The sequence below is a fragment of the Lepisosteus oculatus genome, chromosome 11, assembly GCF_040954835.1.
Source record: "Lepisosteus oculatus isolate fLepOcu1 chromosome 11, fLepOcu1.hap2, whole genome shotgun sequence".
Taxonomy (NCBI): Eukaryota; Metazoa; Chordata; class Actinopteri; order Semionotiformes; family Lepisosteidae; genus Lepisosteus; species Lepisosteus oculatus.
The window spans coordinates 21,906,831-21,919,241 of NC_090706.1; the positions used below are offsets into that span (position 1 = coordinate 21,906,831).

The 12,411-nt window shown below is 38.5% G+C and overlaps 1 protein-coding gene and 1 long non-coding RNA gene across 5 annotated transcripts in view; one reads left to right on the forward strand and one right to left on the reverse strand.

Annotated features, from left to right (window-relative positions):
* The window catches only part of LOC102686951 (cAMP-dependent protein kinase catalytic subunit alpha), an 82,943-nt gene that overhangs the window by 18,723 nt on the left and 51,809 nt on the right, over positions 1-12,411 (reverse strand). For all 4 annotated transcript variants that reach the window (XM_015349488.2, XM_069195926.1, XM_015349487.2 and 1 more), the window contains exons 2-5: positions 11,601-11,662; positions 3,723-3,851; positions 2,688-2,786; positions 678-760 (exon numbers count right to left, since the gene is read on the reverse strand). In XM_015349488.2, the coding sequence (XP_015204974.1) occupies positions 678-760; positions 2,688-2,786; positions 3,723-3,851; positions 11,601-11,662 (373 nt within the window). The remainder of the gene's footprint in view (positions 1-677; positions 761-2,687; positions 2,787-3,722; positions 3,852-11,600; positions 11,663-12,411) is intronic.
* LOC107077647 (uncharacterized) lies at positions 2,673-8,672 on the forward strand. Its single transcript, XR_001478649.2, has 3 exons — positions 2,673-2,818; positions 6,266-6,402; positions 8,466-8,672. It is a non-coding gene; the product is annotated as an uncharacterized lncRNA (long non-coding RNA).

Here is a 12,411-nt window from a genome sequence, read left to right on the forward strand (position 1 = left end):
ATCTTGAGAGAATCTTGAGTCTTGGTTAAGACCCCATCGATGTTTGAAACAAAAAACAGTTGCTCAGCAAATGTTTAACAATTAGGCCTCATTGTCAGTGTTTATGCAACAACACAGAATCCCTATCAGTTCAAAGGCAATAAACTCCAACTAATTTTTTTCTTAGATTTAGTGCTAACGACCATTTGATAAAAAATAGAATCATCTTTATACTTTAGTACACATAACTCAAGATGTATGTACCTACAGGGGGCTTTTGAACGCTTTATGAAGGCAAAATAACCCAGATTCTGCCCATTTGAATTCTGGTTTTGAGCTTGTATGAGAATACCTTTTCTCTCCTTCATTGTGTCATAATGTTTCCAAATATTGAAGGCATCACCCTGATGAGCACAAAACAATAGGGACTAACCTTCACATCGGAGGTATCTCAGCTGAGCCATGTAAAATCCTCTTCAAAAGGATATACTTTTTACATGTTTTAGAAAAAAAGAAAGGTTACAGACAAGAAGGCCATTTGGTTTATCTTACTCGTCTTAAACCTAATTTCCACATGTGTCTCTAGTACACAAGTGCAGATGCAGTCTCCTGAACTGACTCGGTCACAACATTTCAGGATTTTGGTATGAACTAATATATGAAAACGCATATAAAGTGGTGGTTTGAATGCTACTTACCTGAACCGGCCAATTCTTCGTAAATGTGAAAACATCTCGCCTCCAGGAACGTACTCCATGACCATGTAGAGGTTACTGTTGTCCTGAAGGGAAGCAGGAGAAATCACTCTCAGAAACTAGCAATTGCTGGGCATAGACACCCCGCCAAAAAGACACACAAACAAATACTTCCTACTGTCTTGTTACAGGAAGCTTTCCCTCTGTGGTTGCTAAACTTGTATGCACAATATTAGCAAAAAGGCGCTCCTGCTCTTCAGCCTCTGGACAAAGGGTTTCTCTGCCTATTTTCCAAGCAGGCAATGTAGACAGATGTTTGTGCAGTTTCAAATTAAGTAATTAAGAAACTGAGCTTCACTGTATGAAAAATTAAAACAAGCATGAACAATGAGTTAGAAAAAAGACTCATTAAAAATAAGGGTTTATGTCAGGGGGTGCCACAATCAGAGTAAAAAGGAGCAGTGTTGAATCCTGATCCAATTCCAATCAGTTGTCTTTGTGCAGGGATTCCTATAAAATGAAACTGGAATGGTTCTGTCTTGTAAGTGGACAAGACTTCTGAATGAGAGGAGGCCTCTTCCCATGTCATGTGGTTGCTAGTTGGCTCCTTATCCAAGGATATCATGCAGCTATTTTGTAAAGGACACTGGACGTCTAACTCAGCAACATGTTTTTGGTCTTCAAAGCACAGCTAGTTCACACTTGTAAAACACAAATCATTGTAAACGCTATGGGGTGCCAAAACACAGCAGAGCTACAGACAAAAAAAAACAACAGAAAAAACAAAAGCCAAATAAAATTAATGATTAGAATAATGGGTTTTAAATTAATCAATGGGCTGCATCAAGTCAACCAAAGAACAGGTTAATGGTATTCTTCACCAGAGACAGGGTCCTTTTCTTCTCGTGGTTTAGCTGCTTCTTACAGCTCAGTGAGCAAGGTATATTCCTTGTGTGACGCAGTGATGTCTGAACTCTGCCATAGAGCACAAACAAGCTGCTTCACTTACATTAAAAAAAGATGTGTTTCTGATTGGCAGAGCTCTTATATGTGATTATGCCCAATGGCACAAAGATGCCAGCCTGACTCCAATCGTACTGGTTGTCCTGACCACAGACCACAACTGGGCTGAATACCAGCAATGTTTAGATTTCACTTAGATTTATTATTTCAGTAAGGACTAGCAGGCAACTAAAGAAAAGACTCCTGAGCAAGTAATGACAGCAGTCTCACCTGCTTTGGATTTTTGTGCAAACAGAAGCGTCGGTAGACCTACTCACCAGATCTCAACCCCTTGGCTCATTCTATCTAAGTTGCTCAGATATTGTGCTTTGAGCTGGAGCAGACCTGTTCACTTCAGTGGTTTTTAAATAGTCAAAATCAGATCAGTTGGGCTAAATCAAATTAACCAATTGGATATAGGAATATAGTTAATCGACTTTAACAACATGGCCGGGCAGATTGTTCCATTCTCCAACAAACCTTTGCAGAAAGAAACACATCTTAATCTCACTTTTAAATGCACTTCCGTATAGTTTCCACTTGTGTCCCTTGGGTTGACTTTGTCAAAGCCTTTCAGAATTTTGAATACTGGGGTCACATCCCCTTACAGTATTCTCTGCTGAAGACTAAAAAGGTTCAGTTCTGTGAGCCTGTCATTGTAGAACATTCCCTTAAGTCCTAGAATGTATCTGGTTGTAGTTCTCTGGACCGATTTCAGAGCAGCAACATCTTTTTGTAACATGGTGATCAAAATTGTATGTCACATTAAAAAGTAGGACTTTTTAGTGTATTATACTATTTTAACGTGACATCCCTTGATTTACATTCTACAGTTGGGACTACGGTTTATACTGTAAATCCTAAAATTTTGGCTTTCCCACCTAGAAGATGTATAGTAAATGATGTGTCAACACGAAGACCTAAGTAGCCTCTTCTACCTTAGCGCTTCCCACTTTGATATTCAAATTTTTTACTGTCTGCATGATACTGCATACTCAGTAGGCCACATACCTTGAAGGAGTACTCCAGCCTGACCAGGAAGGGGAAGCTCACAGCCTGAAGGATTCTCTTCTCGTTCAACGTGTGTTCGATCTGCTTGAGCTTCACCACCTGGAATGGGGAGAAGAGGGAGAAAGGAATATGTGAGTATAAAACCAGCATTTTTTAGAATACTTCTAAAAAAGTTGCCATTTTTTCTCCTGGTTTAGGACAGGCAGCTCTCATTAAACAGGTTGAACCAACAGAAGCTAATGGAAGGTCAAAGACTGGGAGTTAAGTTAACCCTTTAAAGATTGTGTTTCAAATTGGAATAAGGGGACCTAAGAAATAAACTGAATAGCAGGTGCCACACCTACTGGCACCATCCACCTCCTCAGGCACCTGGATAAATGCTGTTGTCTCGTGTCTCTACTAACTATGGTTCTCCTTCTGAAATTCTCACAAGACAGTAAGACAAAAAAGACAGTATACTCTGATTAGCCATACATTCTTGACCTCTGGCTTTCCCAGAAACTGCAGTTGGGAAGGCCAGGGGCTATACTGTCAAACTCCTCACAAGGACAGAGATTGATTTTTATATATTCTGAGACATTTCCATCTCATAGAATACTTACGTTTCTTTTTGGTTTTGTAAAATAAGTAGTTTAACATTTCTGCTTTCATTGAACATTTTACTAACATAGCAGAATAGGCTTGATGAATATAGCTCCCTACTACATTATGACAGCTTCTTCTTTTTTCACAACTTGACAATGCGTTTAAAATGGCTCTTTTGGGAGCAGTGACGCAGGAAAATTCTCAAGTTGTAGAGCAGCCTGAATGAAGCGAAAGTAGGAAAATTCCCTGGATTTATCTCAGCACCTTTCTCCTCTGTCACAACCCATCTAGAGGTAGGCTGTGCTTTTATAACCAGCTCCAAGCAGATTTCAACAGCTCTGAAACAGCAGAATAAAAATTCAGCACCTATGTACCTTTATCCCACTTGCAGAAATGTGAAAAAATTTCAGGTAATGCAGAGCAGACTGGGACAACTGCAGATGAACATACCTTCTGTTTGTCCAGAATTTTCATGGCATAGTGCTGCCCCGTCTCTTTATGTTTCACAAGCATAACCCGGCCAAAAGATCCGGTTCCTAGAGTCTTTATCCGCTCAAACTGGTCCAGGGATGCAGTGTTCTGGAGACAGAGCAGTTAGAATACATGGGTCATGGGTCACTATGGATGCAGATTTAAATTAGGGAAGGAATGTATCCCTGTAGCACTTCTCTGTGGAAGGTCTTCTTGCCACACAATAGAAAGGTCACACCCAATAATGAAATGATCACCATCAACACGATGACAATTTAATATACACTTAAAAGTTAATTTTATAATTATAAAATCAATTATAATATCCACCTTCCGGTAGTAACAGACTGCAAATGCAAGCTTTTTTTAAGAGTCTATTTTTTAAATCTATTTTGGCTTTCCAAGACTGAATCTATGGTTTAAATTCTGAAAAACGCATAGTTTTTCTTTTTATTTTTCCACTTTAATTACCTAAACTCTGGGGTATATACAGTATTGAAGCCTATGGTTAAAGAAACTGAATCTTTAACATGGTAGGAACAGGCAGCATTAACCAAACTCAAAGTGCAGCACCAATGACATACAGTGCCTTGCAAAAGTATTCACCCCCCTTTTGGGTCACATTTTATTGTACTACAGCATGGCATCATGATGTATTTTAGAATTAATGCCACTCATCAACACAAAGTAGTCCATGTCAAGGTGAATAAAAAATCCAGACATAATAATTAAACAAATTAAATTGAATATTAAATATAATTAAAATATAAATTAATTAAAAATAAAAAACAGAAAATAATTGAATGCATAAGAATTCACCCCCTTGCTATGACACACCTAAATTACCTCGGAAGTAACCAACACTCTTCTCCAAGTCACATAATTACTTGACTGGAGTCCACCTGAGTGCAGTTGAGGTGTTTCACATGATTTCAGAATTTTTTTTTAAATGTTTAATGTTTCTTTATTAGCCCTATACAATTTCTTGCATTAGGAATTCATCTTTTCGCATACACTTGTGTCTGGGAGCTTCCCCACTTAGTGCATTTTCAAGGAAACATTACACCATGAAGACCAAGGAACATTCCAAGCAGATCTGAGACAAGGTCCTTGAAAAATACCAGTCAGGGCAAGGATATAAGAAAATTTCCCAAGTCATCCCAAACTGAGTGTCTGGGCAAGAAGAGCCACAGTAAGGGAGGCCACCAAGAGGCCTATAGCAACTCTAAAGGAGTTACAGTCCTCTATGACAGAGATGGGAGAAACTGTGCATGAGACAACAATAGCACGCACACTTCATAAATCTGGCTTGTATGGAAGGGTGGCAGGAAGAAAGCCTTTGTTGAAAAAAAACTCAGATCACATCTCGGCTGGTTTGCCCAAAAGCATGTGAGAGACTCAAAAATTTTGAGGAAGATTCTATGGTCCAAAGTTGGACCAAAATTTAACTTCGTTTGGCGCAAACCTAACACAGCACATCACACTGAGAACACCATCCCTACAGTGAAGCATGGTGGTGGTGGCATCATGCTTTGGGGATGCTTCTCTGTGGTAGGTACTGGAAAACCCAAAAAGATAAAAGGAAAAATGGATGAAGCTAAGGAAAGAAAAATCCTGGAGGAAAACGTGCTTCATCTTCCAACAGGACAACGACCTAAAACATACAGCACAAGCCACACTGGAGTGGCTTAAAATAAAAAATGTTAATGTCCTTGAGTGGCCCAGTCAATGCTCAGACCTCAATCCAATTGAGCATCTGTGGAATGATTTAAAAATTGCTGTTCACAAACGGTCCCCATCCAACTTGATGGAGGTTGAGCAATTTTGCCAAGATGAATGGGCAAACATCCTAATGTCAAGATGTGCAATGCTGATAGAGACTTAAAGCTGTTATTGCTGCCAAAAGTGGTCCAACCAAGTATTAACTCTGGGGGGGGGGATACTTATGCATTCATTATTTTCTGGTTCTTATTTTTAATTTAGTAAAATGTCTGGATTTTTTTCCCACTTTGACATTATAGAGTACTTTGATGAGTGGCAAAAATTCTCAGTTAAATACATCATGGTTCCATGCTGTAACACAATAAAATTGATAAAGTCCAAAGGGGGTGAAAACTTTTGCCAGCCACTGTATTACTCAATATTCAATAGTAACCCAGCCCACCTGGGATGTGGGTCTTTATTTTTTTATATTTGTTTGAAAAAAATCATGGGTTGTAAGGTATGGAATTTCAAGTATTTTTCTTTTTTAAAGACTGATTTAACATGTTGATGCAGAAATGGAAAGAAAAATAACATGGGAAACTTGTGATGTTCTCTAAACCTTGGAATTCAAAAGCCAGTTCCTACCAGAAGCAAGAGAATGTGACAAATTACTTAACACTGCCAGTGTTCTAATCTAACAGTTTATAGCAAAATCCTAAAGCCTACATTGTACTAAATGAACACAGAAACCGCATCTTTAATGTTATGAAGTCAAAGCCATACAGATTTGTTCATTTTCTGTTTTACTTCCTTTTCAGACTGTGAGCTTTACTACACTTACTCAGCTGCTGTAGAAGAGAGCGGTCTCAAATACAGCAGCCCCACACATCAAGCCACTAGAGGTCCTCGCTGCCACATTGACTCTGACTCTGAACAGCTGAACAGCTCTGCCCAGGTGAATACACAGGGATATTTAAAAAGATATTTAAGAATGAAAGCAAGCATGGGGAGGCCACAATGCTTTAGAAAGTGGCATTAGGTGGGTGTTTATATGCAGGAAAGTAAAATACCCACATCATTGAAGCTCATGAATTACTTGTAGACCATGTTTTCTAACTAGCACTGGACTTTTATGAACTATTTTTCCAGGAATCATTCTTTGATGAATTTGCTGTACTTTAAGAAGTGTATAAAGATAATATAATTTAAGCTTGTAATGCTATCAGGAAATTTGCCATTTATAGGATTGCGCCCTTTTGATACGTTTCTATTTTTGTCAGTACCAGCCTTTTAATCCAAAGTACTGTTAACCTGCTTATTTTAACCTATTGTATTTAACGATCTGAAACACAAAAACTCAGCATTGTACAATGTTTACCTTGGCTCAATGCTAAGAACAGATGTGATGCATTAAGACATGCACTTTAAGATATGCCATTGTGACCAAACTGTGTGATCTGAGGCAACTTTTAATTTTAAAATTAATTCAAAACAAAACATGGATACAGCTCTTTAACCAACTCACAGCCAACTTTCAAACCTGCTAATTCCTTTCTCTATGATAAGCAAAAGGCAAACAACTCTAGAAGCTATAAGACAGGTGTTACACCTGGGCAGGCGTTGGCTCACAGCCGTTGGTTGACCCTTGAGATTGTGACATTCTGAAGAGTTACCGGATCCTGCAATGTGGCTGAGGACTCACCTCTCGGCAAAGCCCTCCTCCTACCAATCATGCATCCAATCTTCTCATTAACCATATAACGGTTTACTCCCACTGCACCACTCTGGAAGCAATTAGACATTGCGGCACTCGGAGCTCCTTTAGAGGATCAGCTCCCTGCATGACTCTCTCATTACAGTACAGTACATCTATCCTGGCCCTTTTCGCCTTTGGGTGCCTGTTTCACCTCCAGATGCCGATGTGGACTCTGTCCCCTGACCCAAGGAACCTCAGAGCGCTTCCAGACCCTCAAGTGGCCTCTAAACTGTGGCTGGCTTTCGACGGCCAACCCCGCTTTCGTCCAACTCAGCCATTACGCTCCTTGCTGTATCTTTTGTGGTCCTTGGAAAGCTTCAGCTGAGCTTCCCTAATTCTGAAAAAATCTGAAGATCTGAAATATCCTTGAGCTCAAGCACTTGGGTCCCAGCTAATAACCCCCCTCAGCTGTCTGCAGCACTCAGCAACTCTACAACCTAATCCAGTAGGATCCAACCTGTACTCCTCCCCACTGTTTACAGCATTGTTCTGCATCATACCAACAAGAAACTTAAGATAAAACTCCAGTTTGTTTTACTGTTGGTTTCAGATCAATGTATTTAGATGCTCAACTTGAATCTAGAACACAAAGAACATCTAGAAAGTGTCTTAAAGATGGCTTGTTTTGCATCTTTTGCGTTTGTATTTCCATGTTAAAAATACTGTCAAAGTTTACACATCAAAAATGAAAAATTACAGTTAAGTATAACATCCTTGTTACAGTTCACAATGCATAAATAAAGTAGCTAATTTCAAGCAAATTATTTCAGACACAAAAATGTCAATACAGTAATGTACTTGGAACAGACATGTGCATATCTCACATTATCAAATCCCAGCCCCCACAGTGTAAAGTGGCAGCACTGGGTTCTTTTTACATATCAAAAAACATTTTCAGGGGTTTGCAAGAATAGCCCACACCCCACAGACAAAAATCCAACACCTATAATGAAGCCAAAACTAAATATAGCAATAAAAAATGTCTCTCAGTTACTACATTTTTAAACTCCTGTAAAAAAGCTTAAAGGAGTAGGCAAAAGGCTACCCAGTCGAGATCCTTGGATCAATTTGCTACTGGCAACCAAATGGGTCTGGATGGGCCAAATGGCCTCCTCTTATTCATAACTGTAAGGTTCTTAGCTTCTAATTGATCTTCATATAGTTTCACAAAGTTACATTACTTTGTTCCCTACCAGTATGGATCTGCAGATCACCCTATTTTGAGTCAGTGTTCCTATTATTCCCAGTTTTCTTTCTTTTAGGTTAATACAGCCCCGACATGGACATGAATTTACAGTACCTCCAGAGAACCGATGTGTTCTGCAAATTACAGAAGACCCAAGAGTCTCCCTCCTTTTTACTTCAGTGGGATGTGTGGAATCATACCCACACTGTTATCACTCAGTTACACAGTATAGAACTATCCTCATTTTTATTATAAACTGATTTTTCTGACTCTTTTATCAATTTGCTCAGATTGCATTTAGCTATTTGTTATAGATTGTTTAGAATGTTTGGTAATGATAGAGACAGTTGGATTTGCTGGAAAATCTGTATAAACTGTTCCTTTAGCTACCACTGAGCTTGAGAGTACAGCAGCGAAGAGCTGCAGGAAACCAAATAGTCAGGAACAGGACTCCTTTACTCCACACACATTACTTCTGAGAATGATGCACTTCTGCACTTTAGAATGATGGGTAACTCTAACCCTCAAGGACGTTTTTCCAGGCTTTACAAATAGTATATGTCAATTACCAGAAAAAACATTTCTAAGAAAACTGATGATTTTACTTCTTATCTAAATAAGTAATTGAATCAGTTCGAGTTCTGGAGCTGGCTATTCTGTTTAGTCAAAAATGCCACATACCCATTTTCAGACTCTCTGATGATATCAGGATGACACCAGACTCCAGATAATTCACCAATTATGTGCAGCCCCATGCTTCCTTAAAGTAGCCATAATGTATCCAACATTGTGTTTCTGTACAAGTCACTTTGTAACTTATTAAATAAAATCTATTAGTATTAATTCTACAGTGGAAAGCTCCTTCCTTTTACACTATACAATTAGCATTAGGGTTATAATATCCAGTTATATACTTATTTATAACAATTATTACATGTAATTAAACCTTGGAAAATGGAAACAACCAAAAAAAGTTAAATATATCAAATTTGCTTTAAATAAGAAAAAAACAGACAGACAAATGTTCTTTTGTAAAGATTTGTTTTTCCAAATTCAATGACAATTTGCTGCCATCCATAGCCAAACAGTTGAAGTCTTTTTCTCTGCCATGAAGGGAATTTCATGATGTTCACTAAGTATTATCGGCTGTGCTGGGGTTTACCGCTGTTTTGTGTAAGTTGTGTAAGTGAAACTAAGACTTGCTAAGCAGGGACCCAGAACAAGTCCTCTTTTTAATCTCAAACCCACACGTTTTACCAGTCAAATCAACCTGACATTCAGCAAACAGACAGGAGCAGGTGTATGAGTAAACCCAAAGGGCTCACAAGCAGGTGCATTCGAGATCCAGCTTTATCACCGCTTTAGCTGGAAACATTAGACCATGGAACCGCAGGGTATGGCCCACAAGCCAGCTCCTCGTTTTTTCCTTTTCCTTGAAGCAACAGGAAAAGAAAGCTGTTCAAAGAGCATAGCGCATCATATTAAATCTTGCAAGTGAATCAGAACTTTCAAATCATGTCCTAAAACCTCTTTTAATTGTTTATATTGGTGTATGTGTCTGAACCTCTTTTTTACCTGACTGATGTATTTTAACAGTGCCTTGAAATGATGGCTCATGACAGGGGCAATATAAAACAAAAGTCATTATTAATACGGAGCACAGAAGGGCTTACCTAGCCCTCACTGGTATCATAATGCTCACATGTCTCTCGCACACTGAAAGTCAAGGACCCCTCTATCAATTACTTAACTAAATTAGAACTCAATTATACTGAGTCAAGTACTGTATGCAATTACGCTTAAGGAATCACAGTCCAGCACAGCCCAGTGAACCAGCATTCTGTGGAAGAAGTGGTTACAAAATGGATGGATGTGGCCTGTCCAGTATAGAACAGCAAGGCTACGTAAACCAGTGATCACGGGTATTTGCCTGTCCACTACAGACTAGAATAGCACAATGAACCAGCAGTCTCTGGGGTATGGGGCCTGTCCGATACAAACCAGCAAACCCATTGAACCAGCAACTCTGGGGTATGGGACCTATGCAGCACAGACCAGCAATCTCTGTCTTGTAGAGACTGAGATAGAGATCCTCAGCATAGCTCCGTGTACCTGCAATCTGTGGAGTATAGGGCTTGACCTTCACGCTGAACAGGTGGTGTCTGTTCAGTGAAGGTGTTCACACAAAGAATGCTACATGCTGCAGTCCACATAAGAGCTACTGTATATAAAAATATAATTTTAAGCAGAAGTTTAATAGAGAAAAATCTGGTGAGCTAGTTTGAGCACACATATAGGTGAGTTGTGCATTGCATATTTAAATCTTTGACACACATGAGTACTAAAGCTTTGTATACAACCTATGGACTTGACTCTACATGCAGAGATAAGGAATGAGAGATAACAAGATATGTAAGGAATGAGGAACTGTATCTGTGTTAAAGACCCTAGAAATAATTTATACTGAACTTCAATTATTTTGGCAAATTAATAAACTGGATACACAAATCCTGTCATCTTCGTGGTACTGAAACTTCAACAAAAAACAATTTTTAATATTCACATTCAGATACAATATTCATGGAAAAAAAACATTAAACTGTTTTGTCTTCTGTTGTTAAAGGGAAACTGCAACGCTATTTTTATATTTCAGGTTCAGAAAGAATCAGCACTGATGAGTGCATTTCAAACTACAATTAAAAATAAAATGTACACAGTAACTTGTAAAACAACCACTTCACATCACAAAATAGACTAAATTTCCAAGTATGCACAGTGCCATATTCTGAGTTTCAGTATGTGGCAACAAAGCTTCCGGTGACATAAAGCAGCCTTATTATATTTTAAACAAGCAGGCTTGTGAGTACATGTCTTTTAATTCAATAGAAATATTGCTCTCGAAATTGACACAGTTTTGCTGCAAGCAGATCACATTAATTAATTTCTGCTGTGAAATGTCTGCTGCACAACTTGTACTTATTTGTGCATAGATCACATTATGTTAGTCATTACAGTGACTAGTGATCAAGAAGGGCAGCACCACATCACAATTTTTGGGAACTCTTGCTCAGGGGATTGTGATTTTGGGGTTTGTTTGTTTTTTCTACACTGTCAATGAATTTATTTTCTTACTGATATTTAATAACAGAGCTGACAAATTGAGATGAAAGTTCCCCTTTAAGCTACTGACAATGACACCAGCATTACTTACCTGTGCTGGGTTCTCCCATTTCCTAAGGAAGTCTTCTTTGGCTTTTGCGAGAAACTCCTTTACTGTAATAAAAAAAGAAGATACATGCAAAAATGTAAAAATGGTTTAATTAAATCTTAATTAAAAGAGGACTGTCAAAATGACCTACCTACTCTTCAACACTAGAGAAGGACTTAATGAATCATTAGATTGAATGAATCATCCAGGTGGATGCTGCGCATTGGTGGTGTTGGAGGGGAGTCCCCATCACCTGTTAAGCACTTTGAGTGGAGTGTCCAGAAAAGCGCTATATAAGTGTAAGCTATTATTATTATTAGATTACAGTCTATGCAGGTTAAAATCAGATTGTTTATTAATATAGTGTATCCAACTACCAGATCATTTTCCAAAAGAAAAGAAATTTGCAAAAAAATAGACTTCAAGATGTTTAATCACTTGGCAGGTGCCATTTCATGTAGACAATTGCAGTGTATTCATTTTCTTCACAGGTAATGGGCTTTTGGTTGTAGTAGTCCAATTCTGTTTGTATCATAGAATTGAAATAAAATACTGTATAATGCAGAGTGAAATATCTATCTGGTATAACAGTCAGCTACGATGTCCAGAGGAAGTGTTTTAAGATAGTGAGGCAGCCACCTGAGCAGAGATTTCAAACTGCTCACATTAAGAGTATGTTGACACTAGCTGTATCTCTTGATTCATGTTCTGCACGAACAACAAACTAATGGAACAAGTAATAGGTTTACTCTATGCTGAAAACAGAAGAAAGGAAACACAACGTTTCGGCTCCACAGCATGAATTTAACCTATT